This window comes from Amblyomma maculatum, chromosome 10 (genome assembly GCF_055883805.1).
Source record: "Amblyomma maculatum isolate TAMU_Amacu chromosome 10, ASM5588380v1, whole genome shotgun sequence".
NCBI lineage: Eukaryota > Metazoa > Arthropoda > Arachnida > Ixodida > Ixodidae > Amblyomma > Amblyomma maculatum.
Window position 1 is genome coordinate 64904283 of NC_139353.1, and position 27871 is coordinate 64932153.

Sequence of the window (27871 nt, forward strand, 5' to 3'; positions counted from 1 at the left end):
CTGAGTGGCGGTAACCGCCATGGCACGCCCCATGGATGGAGAGGCCCGCCCGGATTCCTCACTAGCCGACGGCTTTTGTTCTCCTGCGCTCTTGTTCAATGAACTCGTCTCCGCGAATCCATTCTCTCATCTAGAGGCCTGTACTTCATTTCCTTCGCTGTGTGCCTCTTGTCAGTGAGCAATGAATCTGGCTTGCCTTGGCCGTCATGCGCAGCAGCCATGAGGAGGAACTCGGAGGTATGTGCTGCTCACCTGTGAGAGCATGTGGAGTCTGGCTAGTAATGACTCACTCCAGGCGGACGACTTGGAAAGCTAGACTCCTGTGGGATCGATATCAACCGCCTCGAAAAGCTACTGTCCCAATTTTTCAATATCTCATTCCTAACTTTAAATTTTATATCCTGAATTTCATGCATTTATTTCAAATTATTTGTCAGTCACTTTGGTTCCTCATTCTGAACGATAAAACTTATTCTGTCATCACTATGTTGTGCACATGTGTTATGAAAACCGATGCTAAAGAGGTGGGGGGGGGGTGATATTCTCCTGTTTGCATAACTCTAATTTCCGACTCTTATGTGGTGCCGGTAACCAACGATTGGTCCCACACGGAGAGCCACACCATCAAGTCTAAAGGATGTATAAATTTAGTGCCGACTCATTCTATGCAAGGTGTTCCAGGCCTCCCATAATAACTCCTCCGCGTAATTGCGCCACAGCCCTTTCGTCGAAGTTTTTTTTTGTAATTTTTTCTTGCATAATCTCTGTTTGAAGTTCCCGGAAAGGAAAAAAAACTGGCTTAAGGAACGAAATTACACATCACTCAACAAATAAGATGCAGCAACGTATAATAATAATTATATTTTTTTCTTGCGTTGTTCTGTCAATTCTATTCATTATTAGAAGAATACAAGGCTTTTTCAAATTATTTTTTTCCAAAATAACGCGAGAAATGTGTCGTTTTAAGATATTTCTTACAATAACCTTAGCATTACAATAACAACAAAAAATGATTCTTTCTCTGGTTGCTGTACTCGATGGTAAAAATTATTGCAGTTCATGAACGAAGAGGTTTCTGAAACGATATGCTTCAAACCCGCAAAAAGGGTCTTTTTCGTGTTATTCTGGCTTGTATTGGAAATTAAGGCTCTCGAGATAAAACACTTGAAATGACTCATTGTACACAGTACGAACGTCTTATGTTTTGACTTGGGAACGCTTGGGCGATTAAATATTGTTAGGAGAGAAAATTTTTTTTTTTTTTTTTAATTTCATAAACAGGCAGCGGGATAGGCTTTTTCGAACTGTGATTTCATCGGTGTCTGCCCCTAATATCAAGATGTTGCATATGCAGTCATGGTTTTGCGAAGCTGCGTCACTTTAAATGCATCTAAATGCATCGCAAGCGATATGTTTTCGTTAGTTGTCTGCGTCCAATTTTTAGACCTCAGGGCTCTGGTTGAACTACAATTTACTGCAGGCAGTAAAAAAATCCAAAACGCAGTTGGATAGCACAGACCGGTGCGACATAATGGCAAATACAGGTTTTAAACAAGTGATGAAAAAAAATAACCATAAAACAAAACGTTGCAACAGGTAAACGAGAAACGTCATGGGTCGAACACTCAATCGCTTCAAGAATATTATCAGATGTAAACAATGTCGGAGTAGATCGTTCCACTAAGCTATTGTCCTGGGGACGAATTGATATTCGAATTTCTTCATGCTGGTAAACATTGGAGATTATTTGTGAGGGTGAGACTCTGTATGATGAAGATTGTAGATAGTCCGAAGGGTTCAGATCTAACTTGGAATGGTGGAATTTAAAGAGGAATGTGATTCTTGCTAGGCTTCTGCAATACTTAAACGATACTCCAAGGCAGGACAGAATGCTTTAAAACCAAACTGTTCCTGTCCATCAACCTCTCGCATGGAACAGCGCAGATGCCAGCTTAATCTTCCTTCCTTTTGGATCTGTGAATAACAATAGTAAACTAATTGTTGTGCAAAATATCTGTTCATTGTCTTGGCTTCTGTGTTGGTGATTTATTGCAATGTGCGGTAAATCAGGGCCAGTGGTCGTATAAGCAACTCTAAGCACGACGGCCATGCACATGCTCCGTAGTGGACCTCTAAGTTTAGGTTAGGGTAAAATTTCTAGCATAAAATGGAGAACTCTGTATCAATCGAACACTACCAAATACTCATTGCCCTGATAAAGCTCACTATAGTAAGTGAACTGATCTCGGAGCTAACATAATCGCGCAGAAACGTTACGTCAGATGATTGAAACTTAATAGTACCCCAACATCCACGAAATGCAGTCGATAACGTCAGATCCGCCAGTTACGCCCTACCGGTTGTAGGCGGCAATTGACTAAACCGTAATGATTTTTTGGGTTATGGGCTATAACACCCCAAAGCGACTTTGGCTATGTCAGACGTCATGTACTGATACCATGCAGTTCACTGAGGCGTTGATTTTCACCTCTAAAAGCGGCCGCCTCGATCGGGATTCTATCCCACTTCATTGAATACAGGTATCAAACGCCTTAGCCACTGCTCTACTTCGGCGTGCGTAAGCATTAAGGCGCGATGAGAAGGAGGGGCTTTCGCATAGCGGGGCCGCCAAAGGGTGGGCTAGAGGATGTGCGGTTTCTAAAACGATATGCTTCAAATGCGCAAAAGTGTCTTTTTCTTGTTATTCTGGCTTGCATTGTAAATTAACACCCTCGAGATAAAAACACTTGAGATGACTCAGTCAGTGTACACAGTAAAAGCTATCGTACACAGTACAGAGTACGAACAATGCTAGAGGATGTGCGGCCATTTTCTGACTATTGACTAGCAGAACCTAACCCCAACAGGTAGTGCAGAAATAACAAACTTCATTGATATTTGTTTACGTTTCAATGTCACCCAGTTAATAACAGAACACACACGCGTCACCTCTTAATCTTCTAACGCATTGTATCTCATATTAACAAAACAACCTCACAGTTTGTCATCGGTAAGTAGCCTCCGCGAAATGATTGACCACAAAGTTCTTCTCGCGACATCCACTTTCACACCGGAATCACACGAGATATAAAGTGAAACAATCCGCCTTATGATAAAGGCATCCCCATTGAAATTAACTATTGTTACATTTGGGTCGCGAGTGCCGGGGTAGCGTACCGCTGCCAGCTATTACGTGCGGCGCGCGGCCCCTCGGTAGCGTTGGCCTGGCGGCTCCGTGGACGGCGGACGGCATGAACGGTCCCAGCAAAGACGAGGCGTCTTTTAACGAAACAACCTTTACTGTAACATCAGGAAGAAACGGGCAGTGAAGCTGACCCGGAGAGAATACAGACACTCTCACACAGCTGGTGTCTAGCGTCGCCTCAACGGCGCGTCAAAGTAGTCTCTATCTCAGCGGAGTCGGCCGCTGCTTTTTATAGTTTTTCCAGTTCACAGGGAAAGGGTAAACCCTCACAGGAAAGGGAGAGCCAAACATGTTGGTTCACGGCGAATGACTCAATCGCAGGTGTTCCGACCTCATCTCCTCCACCTCCTGCAGACAGGAGAGGGCGACGCACTTTCCCTCGAGCTCCAGGCTTGGCCAGCTTTTGCACACACACGCACGCACACACATTTGGCGCGTGGCAGGAACACGTTGAGACTTGTCGGCGGGAGGAAGCGTTGCGCGGCCGATGAACGGCGCCGAAATGGCCGATCCGCTCGCGGTTCTGCCTGTTGCTATGCGGTGGCCGCGTCAGCTGTCCCACTCGTCGGTGGAGAAACGTAACACTATCAATTGCGTGGTGCTTTTTTCTTCAAAACTTAAAAACAGGCTTCACTGATCGATCAGTTGAAGACAACTGGCTGGCCTTCAAACCAAAATTATTGAATTAGCAATATATATATATATATATATATATATATATATATATATATATATATATATATATATATATATATATATATATATATTCCCACTATTACACTCTGTGCTAACCGGAATAAACCATGGTTCACAAAGGCACTGCAAACACTCACAAACAAGAAAGGTTCTCACAACTACTTAATCCTCGCCATTCGCCCGTGACCCCACTTATTCATCCAGTTGGAGAGAAGGCAAGCGTCATCGAATGTGCCGATATGCTCAACACGGCATTCTCAGCAGTCTACCCAAAAGAGACCGATATGTCACAATCTCTAACGACTGCTTACCCTTGGCCATGTGTGCCTTCCATCACATTTTCTGCGCATGGTATATCTTGTGTCATAGAAAATATTAAGTCATCATCTTTCGTAGGCGCTCATGAAATCACAATCAAACTATTCAAAAATACTCGGCATGTTTCCGCGATATATTTGTCGTTACTATTTGCACAATCACTGTACACAGGAAGCATACCAAACGATTGAAAGGTGGGGAAGGTCGTTCTACTAAAATCAGGCAACAAAGAAACCCCTCTTAACTACCGCCCGAATTCGCTAACCAGCGCACCATGCAAAATGATGAAACATGTCAACTATTCACACATGATAGATTTTCTTGACACCTATAAATGCTTTTCAGTGTTCGCAGCACGGTTTCCATAAAGACCTATCCTGCGAAACACAATTAGCTATTTTTCTCTATGACTTACATGTCCTGATTCTTATGTGACGTGACGTGACTGCGACGCGATGTATGTGACGTAATATAGCTTTGATGTGACTATACTGACTTCACCCAATCCTCTCTTACCCACCACTTTTATATCCACTCACGCCCTCTCCAGTACTGAGTAGCAAACCGGTTTCTTCTACTGGTTAACCTCCCTACCTTTCCTACTTCTTATCTTCCTCCTCCTCCTCCCTGATTCTAACCGTCAAACTGACTATCTTCGGGGACTTTGGCAAAGCCTTTGACAAAATACCTCAATTGCTTACTACTAAAGCTTTCTTGGTGAAACTTAGACCATAACGTACTGCAATGGATAAAAGAATTTCTAACTTTTTACATAAAACTTATTTATGTTAACAATGAAGCCCCTACTTTCTTTCAACTAACGTCAGGTGTCCCGCAATGGTCAGTCCTTGGCCCTCATCTATTTTTAATATATTTAACGACGTACCCACGCATGTCTCCGGCAATATTCGTCTGTTTGCCGATGACTGTGTTATCTGTTATGCAGTTCAAAACCCCTCCGATCAAATAGCTCTGCAAAACGACTTATAATATACATAGGGTTGGTGTAGCGAATGGCTGATAAAATTTAACCTCAGTAAATGCAAACAGGTATCGTTTAACTGCAAACGTCATACTCTCATGTTTTGTAATCTAATTTCACACGGCGGGGTTGAATTAACAGTATAATATTATTACAAATATACTGGCGTAACCTTATTTAACGATCTAACCTGGAATAAGCATATCACTTAAGTAATATAATCTGGTAACAGAAGTCTTGGGGTCCTAAAACGTCATCTGCGTCATGCGCCACGTAACCTAAAATAAATAGCTTATAAATAACTTGTCCGTGTAAGCTTGAATACGTCTCACCCGTCTGGAGCCCTGACCAAGTATATCTAACAAATTCCTTCAAATCTCTACGAATCAAGCGCTTGCATCCCATTCTCTCTTTCTCAATTTATGCCTTATGGTAAACTTTTCAAATAAAAAAAAATGATTCATTCATTCATGCTACTTGTAAAACGCGAGCATATCATAATTGAAAAGGGAATCCGGTCTAACAACCATAGCTTGTCACCACCGATTCGCAGTTTTTGCTAAGTTTTTTTACAGTTCAGTGCATTTCCTGCCCTACATCAACTCTCCAGCGCGCTTTGCTCCGCATCGGTTGACCGGTCATGTTTTCCACACAACCATATTTGCATCATCATTCCTGCCCCGATCAGCCCTCGACTGGAACGGCCTTCAACACGACGTGATAACCATTAACTGCCCATATAAATTTTTAAACTGTGTAGCTGCTATTTTTAATGGCGAAATGTTTAAGCATATTCCATTCATGTAAATGTTTCTTGTTTCGTTGTGTCACCAACCTATTGTGTAATAACCCAAATCCAGGATGCTTTTAAGGTAATAAAGTGAAGTGAAGAAGAGGTTGTTGGCCTACTTTGGTATTTTTGGTGACAACTGGTAGCGCAGGACGTTCGGACGTCTTATGTAAAGGCGATCAGTTCCAAGCACCAATGTAAAAGTAGATAAAAAAAGTACATTAAATAAGGTTGTGGGGACTCGCCCACACAAGGACCCTTTGCATATGCAAGCCACGGAAACCATCCATCAATCTGTTTACGTCAAGCACTTTCAGCTCGGAGGAGGTAAGATGCATTTTATGGCGTTGCCTCGTGTGCGGCATGTGACAAAGAAAACAAAGCTCAGCGGAGGGGCAAAAACGTTTTTTAAAAGAATATTGCAAATTTACGTGTTTTTGGACGTGCAGTCACTCTCTTTTAAAATAAACTTCGAGGCGATCATAGCTATTGAACATACATACACACACACACACACACACACACACACACACACACACACACACACACACACACACACACACACACACACACACACACACACACACACACACACACACACACACACACACACACACACACACACACACACACACACACACACACACACACACACACACACACACACACACACACACACACACGCACACGCACACGCACACGCACACGCACACGCGCACACACACACACACACACACACACACACACACACACACACACACACACACACACACACACACACACACACACACACACACACACACACACACACACACACACACACACACACACACACACACACACACACACACACACACACACACACACACACACACACACACACACACACACACACACACACACACACACACACACACACACAAACACACACGCACACACACATATATACATACGTACATACATACGTACATACATACATACATACATCACGGATAAAAATTCGACGAGTGTACTCGCATCCCATGGCGGTACGCTGTTTCCCATTATAATTCATTCTTCTGCGAGTAATATCGTATTGCACTCTCATTCCGAGCCTTATACAAAACGGTCTCCGGAAAGACGACAGGCGAGCGGTGCTGTCCAATGCGAATTACTGCTATTCAATTATACCTGATAATCTATTAGCCGCTCTCGGAAGTGACCGCTGAAATGAACTATTATACGGAACTGGAATGTAAATAATCTGCTTTTGGTGTTCATGATAGAATTATATGATGAGAAAAATAAATCTGAGAAAATATTCGTCACAATCCTCAGAACGGTTTTGGAGTGGCTACCCGAAATATGAGGAACATTTGTTGTTAAGGAATAAATTCTTTGTTCAATAATAACTTGCCTAACATCTGAAAACCAGTTTTGAAAGTTGAGTACATATAGCCATTAGCTACTGTTCCAAATCACAAAATGGAATCGAAGCCGCAGCAGCCTAATATATTTCCACCTAGCATTGCCAGGTGGCGCATGACTGAGAAGTGAAGAACGAGGAAGTTGGAAGGACGCCGAAGGGTCGCTTGCGCGTGTGCGTCTGTGCTTCTTGACGCCGTTGTGTCTGGCTGACCCCTGCATAAATGCTATCATTGGTATCGCGTGTCATTGTATACGTGAATATGTATGGAAGTGAATGAAAAAATCATGACAGTGTCATAGCGATCTCAATGCATAATGAGAAACCTGTCGTAGTTTAAATATATCCTAATTTTTGAAGTGCGGCAACTCTTATCGCGGCATTAGGTTCCACAACTTGCAATTTAATGTTTCTTCTTTCGAAAAGTGCGCGCATTAATACTCGCGTACACTACCGACCACTCTCATTTCATTTTTTCAAATATTCCTGATAACACAAATTATGACGTCGACATACATACACAGCGCAAGAGTCGTAGCAATATAACCCTTTCTTGACCGCAAGGCTTTGAATTATCTTTGGGAATGGCATGCACGGAAAGTGATTTTTCAATACTTAACTATACCGTAGCTCTCTGTTCACAGACAGTTGTACCTCACAAACGTCCGGTAGACCGGCTTAACATAACAATAATAATTATTCCGTGATTAAGTTTTTGGAATAAAATCGTTGACAAGAATGAGGGCCTCGTTAAGTCAACAAATCTCCCAAGAAAGAAGCTGAACATCTGCTGATCTGAAGATACTTTTACGTGGCGGCAAGCGACGACAACAGGAGAACAGAGGACAGAGGGAAGATGCTCGATGGTCGTGAGATGACGTTTATTTAATCTGTGTGCGGGCCTAGCGCGCGCTCCTGCCCGCGCCACTTCCCTCTTATTCCTCCTTCGTCCGTAACATGACCCGGGGCTACCGAGCGATCGTCCCAATCGTAGACCAGGAAGTTTACGGATGATGATTCTATGGCATGATGATGGGCATGTCTGGATGCTTGAAGAAGAGGAAGAAATAAGAATAGAGCGGCTTGCCGGTACGATGTCTGATGCGTGGGTGATCCGCCTCTTCTGGAGCTGTCAACCATCCGTCACCAGAGTCTATGGGACCGATTGCTCGAGGTCACGTCGGACAGCTTGGGCGGGGGTTGCGTGTTCGTGTCCATCGATTCCTTCGAGTCATTCGGGTCTTTCGGGTCCTTCGTCTCGGTTCTGATATGTCTGTCTGTTCTCCTTGTCTTCAGGTCCGGGCTGGGGGCTGGGCTGTGGTAGTTGATCAGGTCTGGGCTTGAAGGCTGGGGCGAAGCTGCTCGGCGATGTCTCTGGGCCCTCGGCCGATGGTCCCGGCTTACAGATGGCGTCAATGCTCCAAGGCGAGGATGGGGATGCCATACTCCACACCTCCACTAAATATTACGTGGCGGAAAGCGATGAAAACAGGAGAGCAGAGGACAGAGAGAAGATGCTTGATGATGACGTTTAATAAATCTGTGTGCGGGCCTAGCGCGCGCGCTCGTGCCCGCGCTACCGGCCTCTTATTCCTCCTTCGTCCGTAACAATATTGCCAGTTTTCATTATCAATAATATTTACAAAGTTCACAAACTGATAACAATAGAACCTAGCGAAGCCAACAGGTTACTAAAACACATAAGGCATTTGAGGTATCAGAACAGTCTCACATATTGTCGCGTGGTTTTCAAATGCTTATTTGTTGCTAGCAGAAGCCAGAGGCGCGCGCGGCCTTATAACCTTGCATGTAGGGCGCAGAATGGTTTTGTGTCCTTTATTCACACTTAGTGCCGTCTAGACGCGTTTTATTACTTTTTTTTTGTGGCGTAAGGTTAACCCAAAGTTATCTGGAATGATAGCAGCCAAGCGTTCTGATTTTACATTGTTCCATAATCTTCCAGTACACGCTTGATAATGTCGATATTGGTGATGTGTTTAAGCTTCGCGGAATGCATTGTTCTATGCTGTCTCAGGTTTTGTTAGGAGTGTGGCTGCTGCACTGCCGTCGCCGAGCTGCTTATTTTGCCGACTCAAGAAAATTGGATAAACCATATGTTTAAATGTAATCCCTTCCGTTTTGTTTCCTGCCTTCGGCATTGTAATCACAACATGATATTTCGAAAGGTGGGTACCGAAGTTGCCTAATGTTCTCACCGCATGGACGAAGCTTTGAAGCGATTTCTACGGTACGCTAAGACCCAAGGTGCCGCCGCCTCTAAGATTTTCCACCTAAGTGCGGATTAGTATATGATTCCTCCCAAGTACGAAAGTTCACCATATCGTAAGCGTCTCTCATGACTGCGACACGATATTCTCCTGTCCTGCAGCTGCCACTCTCGCTACCCACGTTGAAAGATTAATCAGGCGGCAATCCTGAGGAAAGGCTGAGACAGTAGATCGTTTTACATTATAAACAACTTGGGTAACACTACATTATGCAATATTTTGTGCCTTGGAGATGATCTCGATGACAGTCATTTATGAAAATCAGTGATACTGTCTAATCAAATGGGAGATGTCCAAACGGCGGCTAATAAAGACATTCACTACTGGCACCGCAGAAATGATTAAAGTATTACGGCGATGTGATCAGCTATTCAGAAGGCAGAGTCGATCATAATTTATATGGCATAGATGGAACGCGTCTTCTGATGCACTTACCCTTATATGAAGGAAGAAAAAAGGCCGCCCCGCTAAAGAGTAACAACTGGCCAGACTAAGAGATGAATTATTTGGGCAAGTTCTTACATCTTGACATTAAATTTTAACAACACAGAGCACAAGAGAAAAGAAGACACAGACACAGCGGCTGATTACGAACTGAATGAAAGGTTTTTCTCAAGAGGCAATATGCACCTGCCCACTCCCTAAAACTTAAGATCGGTCAGCTAGTCAGCATAAATAATTGCAATTATAAGCCATCAAGAAATACATTGTGTTCCTCCATCTTTTTGTAGATAATTTTGCGCTATTAAAATTATTTGAACCGTTCGTTGACTAGTATGCAGGCCTCTAAAAAGTTGACGAGTTCATCCAAGAAGCTTCCGCTGTCGACACTGGAAATCCAAGTTGGCTCATACAACCGGAAGGTTGCAGTTTCAGTTATGTCTGCCGAGTTACCGTTTCAAGCAGCGACAGCAAGTGGAACGTTTTCGGAGAAGTTCTCACAGAAAAACTGCCCGGGCTGCTATCATCATCCCAGGAGCCCAAGGGTGTGATGCTCGCAAGCGCGGTGTGCGGAAAACGGCAGGTGATACGCGGCAGGTGATACAGTTACTACGCAAGAACCAAAATCCAGGCCGTGGCATGTACTCCAAGCTACGTAGCAACTCTCCATGTTCAACCTGACTGTTAACTCCGCCTCTTGGTTTCCGCCTGCTCAGCATATCAGCCTCCAAGCCCAAGGCGAAATGACACATCTAGGTATTTGAACAATTTACCCCTGTTATTTCCTTCTGATTAGGTTAGCCTTATCAAGCGTGACTGTACATACAGATGAATTCTTCTGCGCGGTTTCTTCATCTACCTGTAGACTTCAACGACCTCAACAAATTGACGAATATATGTACATGGGTTGTCAAGCCCTCTGTCCCTCCCCCCATTCGCGTTCTGCAGAAGATTTGCTCGCGGTGTAGCTGGTGTGCTTCTGGGGAACAACTAATGTCTCGTAGTCCCCAAAGGAGGAAATGAAGCAAGCAACTTCTGTATGTGAGGTTGCTACATGGCGAAAGGAATATGCTTTGATGTCGACGACAAATGACGACATGCAACCATTATATCACCGCTACAAAGGCAATAAAACAAAAATAGCGCAACGAGCCTTAAACGTGGCCCCACCTTGTAACAAACTGACAGTATGCCCCAGCCGCGATCTCTGCACTAGGAAAACCAAGATCGAAAACCGAGGCCCCCGTGCAGTGCCAGGACACTCACGTTTGGTCAAGTGGGTATGGGCCGCCACACTGTTGCTGCTTTAGTGAGCATGGCTGCTGACTCTTTAGTCATCCGTGGGCCACTCACTGCCCAGCTCAGGACAGTAATGACCGCTCCGGATGACCCGCTCATCCGCCCCATTGGTGGCGAGATTTTTACGCCCCTACGACAATTCAAAGGCACAGTAGTACTAAATCGACACAATTATCTTGCCAGCGTTATCATATTGCAGCAGAGCTCCAGTAAGGGGATTTTAAGCCCATATAGTAAATATAATCTCATCCGTATTAGAAGAGACATCTGGGCGAGTTGGTATGGTGACATGATGGAATAACAGCGCTACAGAGGTGGACGGAAGCGAAGAACAAACAGGACGGGCGCTGAACTCGCAACTGAACTTTATTGAAAAAACACAGTATATATAACCCAGCCAAGCAGCACCATTGTGCTACAACACCAGGGGTCATCATGATCTGTTTTATTTTTGTTTAATGTGCGGTTTGGTGCTGCTTGGATGAGTTATATATACTGTGTTTTTTCAATAAACTTCAGTTGCGAGTTCAGCGCCCGTCCTGTTTGTTCTTCACCTCCGTCCACGTCTGTAGCGCTGTTATTCCATCATAATCTCATCACTGACCTTTGATCGAATCTCATCAAGGTTTGAAGAATAGAATCATACCAGCTACAACCTTTATATATCACATCGCTCTTAATCGACAAAAAATGAGTGTGTCGCCTAGATGAAGCCCATCGTCTGCGTGGAGACTGGAGAAGTGTAGGCAGTCAAAGGTGCCGTTGACGTAAACACCAAGTTGCTTTTGGATTTTAGCCTTGGTGTCGCAACAGGCATCACCAATTTCTAAAATGGACATGCCGAGTGCTGGTGAAGAACTTCACGAAAGTATACCGGCATCTCTGTGCGGGCACAACGATCGGTTTCGTCGACAATCAAGAAACCATTTTTGATACTTCCGCCCTACTCGGCCAATCCAATGATCACGCACTTAACTAAGAATTTCAGCCCAAGTTCGACATCAACCCTGCACTACCCTGGATCAGAGAAGAGCAAACATGCTACATTCTTCAAAATTGCAGCGAGTGCTTTTCGTCGAAATTGAAGATGTGGCATACTCCAATGGCCAAGCGCCGCGTTGTAAAGGGCAATACGAACAGGATATCTTCGCAAAAACTCCTATCGTGCCTTATGCAAGAGCGTCAGGCCAGCCCCGATAATATGGAACAAATGCCAACAATGAGGTCGTCTAGGCTTTGGAGAGCCCCTAGATTGTAGCAGTAGTTTTGATGAACAAGCATTATGGCAGATTGCGTTTTGTGCCGATTACGCCTGTGTCTAGAGCAACATAAAGCAAAAGGCCTTATAATGAACTGATATTCGCTCTTGCTTGTTCTCCCTGTGCTCTTCATTTTATTGTACAGAGTGAAGAATAAATTTGAAGTTTAATTGCGCAGCATTGAAACATAAAAAGAAATTGCACCTAACCGTAGCGGGCCTTTTATTGAGAAACCCAGTCTCATATGCTGTTTTGACGTAGGGAGCATATCTTCGCTCACTCCTTTACTTCATAAAATGAGCAAACCAAGTAACATTTTCTTCTTAATTCTGATGACGGGCGTTTTTGAAGCCCTGGGGCAATAAATATGCGTTGAATAAAGGACATATATCGTCTACATTTATCGCCGTCACAAAAGACCGATTCTTCCGCGCTAAGCGCTTTTACTTTATTGACCTGGAAGCTGCTGGTGCAATACTGAGTTCGATGAAAGGTCCCACCACAGTGCCTCTTCAAGTTCTGGGTTGATGCTGTTTGATCTTTAGTCCGCGTTAGCCACGTTTAAGGGAGTAAAAATATTTGGCTAAGCAATTTTATAGCGGCCAATTTGCCTCGTGTGCTTACATGACTTCGCTATCTTTTCTTCAGGCTTCGAAAACAACCTGAAAAGGTTTCAGATTGTTCTGGTCGCAATAATATTATCAGGGCCAACTTTGAAATTATAGACGTGTGACATATCGCCTATATAGAGATCTTGTTTCTTGTCATATCGAAAGCAAGGATATAGTTCGACCGGAACCGGAGAGAAGAGCGTTCACCACAAAGTTTGCAGAGCCTTCTGAAAATAAAATAAAGGTGTGCGCCAATTCCTTAGACTGTGCTCTTTTTACCGAAGCTTTGTAAGATACTTTTGGGGCATTGCCATACCTTCGACTAAGAAAAACGGGGCTTATATGCCCTTTGATTGGGAAGCGCCGCAACGGAATCTTTCGAGGGACGTATGCACTGCCTGAAATTCACTCCTATTTTCCTTTCAAATTAATGAAAAAGCCAAGGCTGATAACTATAATGACGCAAGCATCGTGGGCATAGAAGCAATACTGGTTGGCAAAAGCAATAACTGGACTAAGGTATGACATAAGCTAGCCATTCTATGTTGAAATCCGTTGCCAACTATTCTATTCCTGAGAAATTATACCGCACTATCACCTGGCCCCCCCAATATTTCAGCCTTATCGGTCGGACGACCATTAAGGTTTGTGAGCTATAACGATGCTCTTTGCCGACTCGTACATTTGAAAGATGCCTCCGAGCTCCTTGTTCATTGGAGCCTGCGCCTTCAAGAATTTGACTTCGCTGTGCTCTACAAGTTTGGCCGAACGTGTTTGAGCGATGTAGAAGGCTTGTCACGAGCCCGTGACTAAGCGGCGTAATACGAAGGTAAGCAATTTCGCAGAATACCAGCGCGCAGACTGAGTTATAACATCTAGTCGATGACCCGAAAGAAAGAGCCCTTAACCTGCTCTAGTGTTCAAGGGTCTATTTCCTCCTTGTATTTGAACAGCGCCGCCCTAGTGAAGAAGGCATTCGCCTCCAACAAGGCCACATATTTTCTCCTTGTGCCCAAAGAGCTTCACACTTTCCACAATGAGCGCTGAGCAGGGCCTCTCTAGTTTACGAGCACGTAGCGTCGCATTAGAGATGCATTACTTGATGTGACTAGCGGCTGACTTTGTACATGATGTCAACTCATTGCACAAGAGTCAATGATGCAAGTCGCCCCGCTTAGACCAGCTGGGCTAGCTAACCTTAAATTTTCGATACTCTCCCCCTACTAAGCTCATTAATGATATTGTATCGTCCTCCTCGGCCAGTTCCAACTTATCCAAGATAAATAATGGACCATAGCGGGCACTGAATACACGCCCCCGCTATGTGGAGACAAAAGGCTTGCCTAGAGGTACAGCAGAAGTCGCCAAATGTTTTGTTGAACTTTTTCTCCTGCAACATAGCATCCTTTAAGTTACTACTGACAGGCGAAATACTTTACGGCCGAGACAACGCAAGCCTGCTGAGCTACAACTAGAGAAGCCACCAGAGGACAACTGTCTACTAACCTAAGATTAACGGCCTTAAGAGAGCGCCCCAACAGAAATTCAGCAGACAATGATTACCTTCTACAGTGTGGTCGACTATGATAGCGAACACGTTAACAGGTTCTACTCCCTCTCGCCGGGGTGGCGCAGTGGTTACGGCGCTCGACTACTGTTTTCACAGATGCGGGATCGAATCCAGGCCTCGGCGGCCGCTTTTCTATGGAGGCGAAAAGCAAGGCGCCCGTGTGGCGTGAGATGTCAGTGCACGTTAAAGATTTCTAGCTGGTCGAAAGTCCTCCGCTACGGCGTCTCTCATAGCCTGAGTCGCTTTGGGAAGTTTAACTCCACAAACCAAACCAAACCAAACCTTTGATATTGCTTTTGCGTCAATCTGGGCTTGCAAGCAATCAAAGTGACGTAGGCGCATATAGACCCATAGGGGGAGCGAGATATGGCCTTTCACTTTGCTTCCCTGTGCTAATCGGACTCAACCTCGCTTCGAAAAGAGCGACAGCGTGGACGCGTGTGCGAACTTACTGGACGACCCTGCATATCGGCGCCGAACGCAAGAAATAAGACACCACTCTGCCTATATATACTTGATCTGTAGAGTAGACAAACCGGTAAACGCTGTTTCGTCTTCTGTATACCCGTTATAAATAGTGGCACGGGCAGAGGCCTATTATTTTATATTACTTTTGGGTAGCCTCACCCTACCATATGTATGGCAGGGAGCCCAGGAAAATGCTTATCGTCCTCTTGCAGGGGAAGCCTGACAACTCGCTTGGCTGCGCATTTACACTATCATCGCATCGAAGCCCGGCGCTACGCCTTACAACAGTCCGACTCATCCTACAAATAGAGAAAGCGAGTCCAAATTTGGCAGCTCATTAGCCACCGTGGATGGAAGGAAAATTTGTTACACCGATACTTCGGCTAACATAGAGCGCTTCGCCGTGTCGGAACACTGTACTCTGAAGTAAGTCCTGACGACACCAGAGTATCCCAAAGCCTACGCGTGCGCCCTTTATTTGCTCATGCTGTGCAGTTCAATCCCTTATACGCACGCAAAAGGTCCTGCGTTGTCTAAAATGGAATGTTTATGTTTATCACTCTCGCTCATTCCGTAACACCGAGGTGATTCTTTTTAATGGAGAGTAATTCTGCGAACTATTGTACGCTTTCTTTGTGGCTGGCAGCTAATACAGGCAAGCGGCCTTTCTGTTATAGCACTCTGTATGATCTAGGGCTCTTTTTTCACGTTCAGTGCCGCCGAAAATTGCTTTATTCCTTTTTCGCGGCACAAGATGGGCCGACATATATCTGGAATGATTGCAGCCAAGCCAACTGTTTTCATATTGTTTCAAGTTTTTCTAGTCACCGTTGGTGGGTTTATTGGGTTCAGTTTACTGGGTTCAGCATTGACACCACCACGTGGCAATATTCTGGAAGGTTGCGTTTCAATAACTGCTTTTACACAGTCTAAAAACTAATCGTTTAGGCATACAGTCAAACAAAGTCCCTCATTTCGTCGAGAGACTGGAACAATTACTTGGTGTTTGAAAAACAGTTTCTGATTATTCTTCACTTTTTGGCGTTATTATTTTACGAAAAAATGCCACGGATGTTAAATTCACATTTCTCCCTACAGTGAATGCATTTATGCTCACTTTGACAAATGTTTAGAGCGCCTCTCTATCCGCTAGGACCTCTCTCTATCTCCATGCTATTATCTTTGGCGCTATAAATACATGCAATCAATAGCAGGACTACTGGCGATTCCTGCAGGCTAATAAATAGGAAATAAATGTAATGTTTTACATGAATGTACACTCAGGGGTAGCAGAACTTACAACTTGAATTACAATTATTCTCCTCAATATGAAAGCACAGAACCAGGGTATAGGGGCAGCCTCAGTTCTCAAGCCGAGCCAACGTTTCGACAGCGAACTTGTCTCCATCTCGCCAGCGCCATCATCACTGGTACGGGTTTAAATACGGCTTTGCTTCTGCATGGGTAAGAAAGGCTATGGAGGGGGGTTGTAAGGAGACTGAGCAAGAATCAGGGCAAGCAGAGAAAAACATTTTCTTTGATATGCATTGCTCAGCCTGCAACCGGTGATCCTGTTACCTGAAAAATAAAATTAAAAGCGCCAGCAGCAGGGAAACTACAATGCGAGACTATGATGAGGGAGCACCTAAATAGGTTCGATGCTGACACGCCTTTATTGAAAGGAAAACGCCATCCAGAAGGGCTTTAAGCGAGCGAACACAAAACATAAAATACAAGCAACCCAATAGCTCGGCATTAATGACATTAAGGGTGTTTTTAGAAAGGAGAACGCAGGCATATTTTGTTATTTTACGATTGCACAAAAAACGTCAAGTGCAAGGATGGTTGATGTTGGCGAGCATATTATAAAAGGAGGAAATTCTCTCAGAAAGGATGCAGCTGAATTTGGCGGAGTTGCACTATGCTCAGAAGCGAGACATTTTCGATTACCATTTTTGTCCTTTCAATAATCACGGCATGGCATGAGACTTCATGTGGATCTGGAAATCGGCGTCATTTTGGTTTTAATATGTCAGACGTCTCAATGGTAATGTAAATTTTTGATATCTCTTCGTTTTAATATTTTACGTAAGTTTTTAGGCTTCAAACTAGTCTACCGAAAAACAAATTGCCATTCAGGCTTTCAGGCTTTCGCTATCATCGAGCTTTTGTATTGCTTTCTATTGTAGCCCTAGAGGTTGATGAATTCGGAAATTTCTGGAAATAAATTGCTTATAGTTGTATAAAAATACACTAATAACCGTTAAAGCTGTCGGATCACCAATGAATTGATAGAAGTTATATTGAGGGAACATGGACGGGATGAAGAATAGCGATAAAGACATAGTATAATAATTGCGGATTGAGTGTACTTGTGAAGGTATCGACTATACTCAGCGTCACACTCTTACGTTGTCTCATAATTATAAAAACCAGCGAAGTAGTGGAGGTGAGTTTGTCTTAAAGGTAGGCCTCACTATGTGTTGTTATCTGCATAATGTCTGCCTGTTTTGCTTTCAGACGCAATGTATCCGCAGCTGGCTTTACTGTCAGAAAGATGACTACATGAATGAATAAATCAGAAAATAAATCTTGCCTTTCTTACAAGACCCCAAATCTTCTGTTATTAAAATTAAATAAAACGTGAGCTCGGGTATCCATAGGCAGCTTGCAATGAAGATTGCTGTGTCGATCGCCGCGCCGTAACACATATCCTAGGGACGAGAGCAAACACTTTTGAGGGGCTTTCGCAGAGCGTTTTCAGGCAACCTGAATAAGCTTAAAGCACCAGACTCCAAGCTCTGTCGAAGCTGTGCATCGCGTGTGTCAGATAACTGGGCTACATCGAGAGCGCCTGGGCAAGGACATTATGACATTATCTGTCATGAGGGTATCGTAATAGTGATGCTGATGCTCTGTCATTTACCGGGATCCAAGCAAGTAACAGAAGCAGTTTTGAGGCGGGCTGCGGAACAATAGCAGCGCCACCTTGGCAGTACAGGTTACTATACAATTTAGAGACTAGCCTGATTGATAGACTGTGACTTTCTCATCTCCTCTCCTCTTATATCCTCCCCCTTTAATCCCCCATTCCCCTTCCCCAGTGCTGGTCAGCCAACCGGAATTCATTTTTTCTGGTTAATATTTCTGCCTTTCGCACTCCTTTTCTTCTCCTCCTCCTCCTCCATGCGATAATTTGTAGTAACCATATTGGTTCGCGCCTGAAGCCATACGAACTGATGCGTTCTTTGTCAGATTAGCGCCGGAATGACGCTTACACAGCCGGGGGGTCATTTTACGTGATGAGGAAGACGAAGTGTTTCCTTCTCTTACCTCGCGGAAGGGACAATGTGATGACGAAGAAGTGGGACTGGTTCCATGTTGCTGCTTGCTGCTATGCCACTTGAGGCTGTTGTAAATACACTGTAAATACATCGAGTTTCCACGTAGCAGTATTTACAGTGTATTTACAACAGCCTGAAGTGGCATAGCAGCAAGCAGCAACACGGAACCTGTACCACTTCGTCGTCATCACCTTGTCCCTTCCGCGAGGCAAGAGAAGGAAACACTTCCTCTTCCTCATCGCGTAACAATGTTGACGTTATTTTTCCATTTATTTCATAGCCAACAGGCATCGTCTTTGGTATCAACCCGGTAACCACAATTTGTTTGCCGACATTCTTATTATCTTTCAACATACGAAATCCCTTTAGCGCTCCTACATATTTCTGGCTTTTAGGGCTGATATAATATTGTTAAACACTCCAACAGGCATCACAGTATGGCCGCAGGCATTGAAGTGAGATGACAGGGTCGTTCTACGTAGTGCCGTTTTATAATTCTGTGAATTGTACTCGCGAAGCTTTAGTGCCTAGCTCGCGGCGTATATTACAAAAAACAAAAGCGATAGAAATAGGAATCGAGGAAACTTCTCCAACCGAGAGCGATCGCTATATTGAAATATTTGCGTGACGTCACAGACAATAGGCGGCAGAACATTTATGCAATGCAAGTAGCAATATCAGAGGGCACGTCTTGTTTATTTTGTGGGCAATTTACACAGCTGTCATCACTCATGCAGAAATGTTTGCTGAAGTTGTTACTGCCCTAACTCGGTATAGAATAAGTTATGCTTTTCCTCTTCATAACGCACGGTAACAGGCGATGCGCTGCGCGGTTATTTTGGTTGATTAGCTGATCAACGCATTGATATGCTTTATAACAACGTCAATGACAACAGCACGACCAGCGTCGCCTATCACTGTAGTCCGAGGCCCTGCGACGCTGACGGAACTGCTCAGCGGTCGATCGCCCGATCTGCTTTTGTCAGATCAGAGGTCGAGCTACAACTTGACACTCGATGAGTTAACGGCCTGAGAAGCTGCTCTTGTCTCTTGCTTACCCGTGTTGGAAAAAAAGGAAAACAAGCCGCTACACTTTATATGTTCTCCCTTCTCATCAGCAATGACCGTGGCCAGTGGCCACATCGAGTAGCCGTAGCGTGAGACCGCGGGGTACGGCTCGACAATCGGCGATTCCGGGGCCCTCATTCGCAAGCTTTACCGGTTACAAGTAGCTATAGAGTGTAGTACTGGCAGTAGTATTCCCAAACCTACGACTGTTTACATCACAAAGTGCGTGTACATTGAGCAGGAATCGTCGAAGTGACGCTATGTTCTAGCGCAGCCGGTACCCTGCGCAGGCAGTGCACGTAGCAACCGCGGCGTTTCTTGAAGGCCTGTTTTTGTTTGGAAAAAGATAAAGGTGCAACTGGTGTGAAGAGAGTCGGATATGTTTGGCATTGCTAGCTCAGTTTGAATTTTATGCCATGCGAACGAGTAGCATACATATAGTCTTAACAAAACGTATGTGTAAAAAAAAAAACAGCTGACAACGCAGTCGTCACCGCGAATCGGCGCATTCCTGCGGGAGTTTAGGGCTCACACACTAGATATTAAATGGTGTATGTTTACTTTGAAGCACTCACGAGTTAGTTGCAGAACAAGCACTAGAAATACGTAAGGCTAGGCTAGACAGTCGGTCGCAGTCACGCGGGCGCGGCTGCGAGGAGGCGAGACGGAGACGGCGGTGGCTGGGAGGCTTTGTTCGGGCGGGCAGTGAAGCGCATTCGAATCGCGTTCGAATTTGAGAGGACATACTGGTAAGGCCATGGTCTGATGCGCTTTACTTTTGGCGTCCTCGCGCTGTTCGTAAAATATAGCCTATACTGGGCTATTTGGTGGCTCTTGTAAAGGGTAAAAGGACATGGACGGTGTGTTATATCAATTAAAATATTTGACCTACATCAATAAGAAGTAATGCGGCAAGAGACGCGGAATAAAGTTCAAATAAAATTCGAACAGATCCGTGGAAGAGCAGATGGAGTGGCTTTGGAGTTCTCGACGTTCTATGCTAACTTTTAACCACAATTCTTTCCATAAGTCACGGCGGTAAAAAACGGATGGCTATCTTTAGTGCCCTAATTTCACCTAATTCGTGTTTTGTCTGAAATTGCTTCTTACTTACAGGTTATACTTTACGAACGAATATTAAGCCCATTATCACTTTTGCCTCGAAATATTTAGGTACGAAATAAAGCGGAGAAAAGTCATAATTGAGGGCACATACTACGATCGCCACAGAAGCTCTATTTTATGGAAATGTTCAGACTTCTGTACGGTATTCGCACAACACCAATTTTAGCGCTTGGATTTAATTTAAACGAACGTTCAGACTCCCGTTCAAGCAAAAAATATCGGAAAGCTTTGAAACCCACGTCATGCGTGACGTCACTGACAGCGAATGAAATCTAAAAGCTGGGGACACTTAAGCTGGGGACACATTGCTGGGGACACATTGCTGGGGACACTTAAGCTCATCTTTTAAGAGCACCACACGAGAGGGTAAGTTACCAGTCTTGTTTTTCTCCTTCTTATCCTTCTCCTCCTACCCCTCTCGGCTGTTCAAGGTCAAGCGTGGCCTCTGCCGTGATGCGCGACGGTTAGGAACCTGGCGCAGTATTGCTATCGCAAAAAAATGGCGGGCTTGGTTAGGCGGTGTATAAAAATGCCAACAACCACTTTCATTCGAGCATTCTCAAGGTTAAGACAAAGAATACACAAAAACCTAAGAAAGAACTGGATTAGAGAGCCGTGGCCGCAGCTTAGTGAGAAACCACCGGACGAGAAATTTCAAATTCGTGGTTTCGGATCCCACCCGTGGCATCTCGCTGTTTTCTTTCTGCTTTCCAACGAAATACCTCCAAAATTATTTTAGGGAAAATTCATGAACACCAAAAATATTTTGATAATATCTCCTTTGTATCAGCAACTAACGAATCATATTTTAGAGTGCTTTCGAACTCATGCACCTTCAGTCGCAAAGGTGTCTCTTGCGTGTGTAGGCACGTTTTGTCGGCCGAGTGTATCGAAATGTTCTTTTCGTGCTATTGCACCCATTGAAGCGCGGTTTTTTAGTAATAATGGCAAACACCAGGGACGATCTGTTGAAGAGAACCATTATTCTTATCGCCATATCCGAGTGTGCTGAATGTCAGGTGTGCGCCTAACGTTTTCACTCATACTTACTTTCGGTCAGAGACAAAATGTATGCTTGAAGGGCAGACGTTAAACGCTATCACTTAAAAAAACATTTCGTCAGACAACACCGGTTGCACGGAACATCGTGAACCAAAACACACAACTTGTGGATGTCGCTCGTAGAATGGGAAACAGTGATGTCCAGATATTTTTTGCATTTTATCTGAGCTTTCAATCATCAACTTTCACATCATCGGCTCAACTTTCAAAAGCTCACATTTCACATCATCAGCTATTAGAGCTCGAACACTTCTATATTTTTGATAATCGTATAGAAACAGAATACGATAAACCCCAGGTCCACAGTCCTGCCCAGAGTGGTTGGCAACGGGGCATGCTATTTCTGCTAACGGGAACAATAAAACATAGCATATGTGCCCACCGAATTTTCGCGTTTACACGACTGAACGAAAACCCTGACAGCTGATGCTCATCCTCCTTTAACATCAAGTTTTCTTTTCATCCTCTTGCACGCATTACTCTCAGTCATTGTTCGCACCTGTTTGTGCACCATAATTATCAAAGGTATTCAAGGGATGTAAGGGCTGTCATGTCCCGATGCAGAAGACATATTCAGCACTGGGTGCTGGTAGAGGTGAGGATAAGGCGATTAAGTGGCTTGAAGCCTTACTCGTTCTATATGTTCAAAAAATGGCGCTCGTTGTCTCATTGGCACATATTTGCCTTAAAAGTGATTTCAAGTAGCGTGCTACGGCCCACGATAGCTCTCTAGGTGATGGTTCGTCATGTATAGACAAAAACATGAGTGCAAATTATGAAGGATTCAATTTCCTATGTTGCTAACCGCATGTTAAGCAATTAGCTTGTTCCTCTCCGCTTATTTCAAATTATATGCGTAAATCTTGCAATATTACTAATAAATCACTTATGTAAAGAAAAACTTCCATAATGCATGTCAAATAACGAAATTCTTACGCGCTGAACGTGTGTTTATCCATGTTTAAGGCAGCGACACAGGAAGAAAAAATCACATTAACCATCCTAAGCATTCCACTGAACATTGGAGAAACACTTATCACCAACCAAATTGTTTGTTAGAACCCAACGTTTCTGGACCAACTCGGTCCCTTCCTCAGGGGCGACTAAAGTTCGAGGCCCGCAGTAGCAGGCAGTGGCCTACGCTTCCCCTTTCTCCACACGTGGCGAAGTCCAATTGTGTACGCGGAGGGTAGTGTCCCCGGTTTCCTGTTCATTACTGCAGCTGTCAGCCGGATGAATCATGACTCGACGTGGTGTCTTTTGAAAGGGTTGGTCTCCACATCAAGTACACTCACCTCCTCAAAGGCGAGGTTGTGGTCGGCGCGTTCGCAGTGCTCGGCGAGGGGGTTGCTTTCCGAGTTAAATTGCCGGACGTCATTTTTGTGCTGTAAAATCCGCCGACGGAGATTTTTTGTTTCGCCGATTTACGGGGCCGGGCACTCGGAGCACGGGATTTATAAAATCCCGTTTAAAATACCGTAAAATAAAAAAAAATAAAACAATGGTTTTAAAATAAACACTGCCAAAACAAAAGAAATGTTATTCAGGAGCAAAAATTGAACTGTTATAGTCGATTAACCAGTTCTAATAAACTCAATGTCGATCGAACTCGTGCCTAGGCTCAAGGCGCTAGGTGTCATCTTTGAAGAGAATCTTCCCAGGAACGCGCAAGTTGATGCTGTTGCAACTAAGCTATCTCAGATAATAGGACTCGTTTACCGTCATCGCTACATATTGGCTTAAAATATTTTGATGCTAATTTACAATGCTTAATTTTCCTCTAGAATTAACTAGTGCCGTTCTGTCTGGGGATCCACAACTCAAGGACCCAGGCCGCGCGGCCGGTGCTCAGAGGACGACGTAGGCCCCGTCCGGAGCGCGCGCTCGCGAGCGAGCGTTCTACTGCAGGCCGAAACGAACGTTTTACCAATCCAAATTGTTACAAAAAAGGTTTTTAAGAATTGTTGAGAACGTTCCAGCCTCCTTTCATACCCAGGAACTGTTCATCAGATACGCAGTATTGCCAGTCGCAAAGCTATATGACTATCGCATTTGTAGGACACTGAAACAAGATTTGAATATTGAGTCTGGCTTTTTGACACCTCTGGCCAATCTGCATTTAAGTGAATATATCCACACAACTCCACACAGTGAACCATGGCGAGTAAAAACATATAGAACAACATATGGACAGCAAATGATTGAAAACAGATTACCAAGGTTACTTAAATGGCTTCACAGCCAAAACATTCACCTCAATACAGTTAGCTTCAAATCAATGCGTACTACTATCAGTACTATCAGTATTGACTATCAGTAACTTCTTCAAAAATGATAATTGAAGACAATATGTTACTTTGTTTGTTTTGCTTTTTTTATTAACCGCGTTGTGCTCACTCTCTGTAAATTGTTTGTCTATGTTTTCAGTTATTTGGCCAGTTTCGCCTCATCCTTTCCGTTTGACCCTGTTGCGCTGTAATGCATTAATACTGTTATTGCTGTTTTATTGTTACATATTTATTGTTTATTTTGTCACAGAGCTGTTCTGCCACAGTTGCGTGATGCCACTATGGGTGCACGTTGCTTTGTCAAGGTGTCCTTGAGACACCCTTTTCCTCGCGCTTCCAGTGTCATATACTCATTCCATGTGATATGATGCAAATAAACTTCAATTCAATTAAAGCTCCGAGTTGAGCGACAGGTAATGACTGCTATTGGAGATACAGCAGACAGAACTTATACACACCGCTTACCGCGTGCCTTTCCGTTTTATATTTTACACACACAACTATGTATCCGCGCGGTACTGTCGCTTTGATTACTGTTAGAGCGTGAATCCGCATTTCGCACTGCAACTGCCAAGGTCTTGTGGAGCCGCAAAATCGACCTTCAGCCAGGAGTTGCCAGGTGGAGGGGATAGGAAAGTTCTAGCTCTTTGCACTGCATCTTCGTAGGTCATTCACTTTTACGTTTCATCATGAGCCAAGAGACGCCATAGGGGAGTGCTCCGCTAATTTTGACTACACTGGTGTGATTCGGCTCATTTTGCGTGTGTCACCACGAGCCAAGAGACGGCTTAGTAGACGGCTCCGATAATGTCGACATGCTAGAGTTCTTGAACTTCCCTGACCACGTGATTAAGCGGTAGTTTACATATGTTTCGAGGCCGCCTTTTCGCAGATTGTCGCTGTGCATCAAAAGCGAGCCAATGTGAGGGCGTCAACGAGTCAACCCAGGCGTCAGACGGACATATAGCTACGATTAGCAGGGCTTGCAATGCGATAACTAGATTTAACCTGCATAAACTCAGCAGGTTTTCTACATCGTTATCGCAGCTTTCTTCCTATGACCTTTCTTTTTTTAAATAATTATTAAGTGCGAAAGAGATAAAGTTGTACCACTGAACAACGTGATGAAGATTTTCATTGTTTAAATCTTTTTTAGCGGCTTATGACGGGTATTTTGCTTCCTGACTGTTCCTACATCGAGTGTCTTTCCCTTTGAGCGCATCGGTTTTACCGTGAGGGTATCTTTCTGCCCGCCATTATCTGCTGTAGAAGCCCATATTAAGGGGCCTCAGACTAAATCGTTACAAATAAAATCTGTGAATGCGCTTATGATATTGTTAGTGCACTCCAAATTGAGTTTAGTACTGTAAACAAGCAATGTGTGCGCTGACTTTGCCATAGCTATTATCAACGGACATATTCAAAAGAAGTTCGAAATTACAATTTTTCATTATTTCTCTTCATTTACTCCTTTCTCATTTGTAGGGCAGACTACGGGGCGTTCCATGGAGAGAACATGCCGGTTTTCTCGTTTTATTTTCCTTACTTTTCTCGTTCTCCCATCTCATCTGTAGATTTATTTTCAATTTGCTAAGAAGTACATTATACCGAAAGTTCTGCTTCAGTTTCATATAATATTATTTTTGTTTTCTTCTATTGTATCGGTACTTACGTGTGTCTATAGTACGTCTCTATTGGCCATTTTTGATCCCGTGAGCTGATGATACAAATACGTGTGCTCGATCACAAAGCGTTACAATTGCTCCTTCGCCTTGGGTATTAACGAGTTACTCTTTGTTCCCCTCTTCCGATATAAGAAAATAAAGGGCATAATAATAAATAAGCAGCATAATAAGCTACAGTATTAAAGATGCTCTAGGAAGCGAAGCCGCCATTGGGTGGCTTTAATTTTTCGTGAAGGAACTCAGAATTATTGAATGCAAGCATTCTGTCATGGATGCCGAAACTGTTCGATCTGCAGTGAGTTTCTAGCCCAACTAAGTTTTTACTTTCTGAGCTAAAGTACTCTTATGGTAATGCGGTCTATCTTATTCCCTCCGCTAGGGAAGAAAAATTGCCAGAACGTTTTTTCTCCAGAACAGGGTGCCGGGTATCGTAAATCATTTAGCAGATTTTAGGACGTCTTGTGGCATCACCTTCCTGACCGTCAACTTATAGAAATAAAGGCGCTTAAGGCGCTTCGTGTTTCTTGGTACCGGTATTTATGGACCGCTCTCTAAACTAATTTTTTATTTACGTGAATTATTTTATTTTAGTTTGTCGGAACACCTGAACCAATATGGACTTACAATTCCACTTCAACAACCCCAACATACTGCAAAGTGGATGTGATGGTGAATATGTCCAGACATCGTATTGTATTTAACAGGACCCACGAATTCAGAGATGAATGGTAATGTAGTGCCCACCTTTTTGAAGTTGTTTGCTGTGAGACGAAACAACCTTACTTTTGTTGCAGGACAAGTAATCTTCTGGATGGAACATTTAATGAAGCCATTCTCTACGAGATGAAAGTTGGGGGCTATGGTATGTACGGAGTTGATTTGTGCCTTAATAGAAATGAACTAATTACGCTTTATTGAACACGAACTGCAAGAAATATTTCGGGAACGCATATTACAAGCTTACTTTCCTTCACTGACTATTTCAAATAAGGTTGTGCCTTGGAAGAATGCGGCCGTAAGAAAACTGAAGTAGTTGGTTACTTTGTCACAAATAATTATGTTGTGAAATGCTGATTTATTTTGAAAAAATAATTTTTTCTAGTGTTAATGTTATTGCGGTGTTATGTGCTTAAATCCGGTCTCATAATTTAAGGGCAGGAATTCGCATCCTCGCATTAGAAGTAGGATCCCTGAGGCCTCTGCGACACATGCTGTACGCCTGAACAGTGCGATCTTTGTGCATGTGCAGGTGCTATTCAGAAAAACCGGCCGCACTTTATTACCTTTGTTTTCACCAGAGCATAAGTGACGTGCGTCACACAGTATAAGTTTTATGCGTGACTGTCCGCTTTTTGCAACAGGTAAAGCCGTGCGCAGGTCCTAGTATCTTTCCAACACAGAGAAATAAGTGTGTACATATACTGTCAAAGTGTGTTTAATGAATATTTGAGCTGAAGTCAATTCAGAAGCGCACGCGTTTGTATTCGCGCGTCACTTCGTGTAAATACGCAATTGTTTGAGTCTATGTTCTTTGTTATCAAGCGCGGTGAAATAGGCGTTAACGAGCATGCTATATGATTCTGAAACAAAAATCATGAAGACGAATTTAGGGTTGTAGGTTTCAACGGTGCTGTGAGATGCGGTGTAAACGAGCTCGGTCCCGCGTTTCATAGTGCAGTGAGCGTATTGAACACTACAGAGATTTGTTTGCGCTTCCATGTTAATTCGGTTTTTCCCATTGGCATACTTTGCTAAGGGGCTAGTAATGCGAAAAATTAAAAATGAAAGAACATCGTGTTGTCTCATGTCTGGTTTAACGTAATAACTAAAGAATACAAGTGTCGTGCTTTGGAATAGTACTTAGTGCTTCTTTACTTATCGTGCTTTAAGAGAGTTAGTGAGGCTATGCACTTTGCACTGCTGCGCGAAAGGTAGTAAATGCATACATCTTCACTTTCATTGTCACT

The 27871-nt window shown here is 43.8% G+C and overlaps 1 protein-coding gene across 1 annotated transcript in view; it reads left to right on the top strand.

Annotated features, from left to right (window-relative positions):
• The window catches only part of LOC146176705 (uncharacterized), a 143853-nt gene that overhangs the window by 101023 nt on the left and 14959 nt on the right, over nucleotides 1–27871 (top strand). The window contains exon 2 of the mRNA XM_084581365.1: nucleotides 26496–26573. Coding sequence (XP_084437491.1) covers nucleotides 26496–26573 — 78 coding nt within the window. The remainder of the gene's footprint in view (nucleotides 1–26495; nucleotides 26574–27871) is intronic.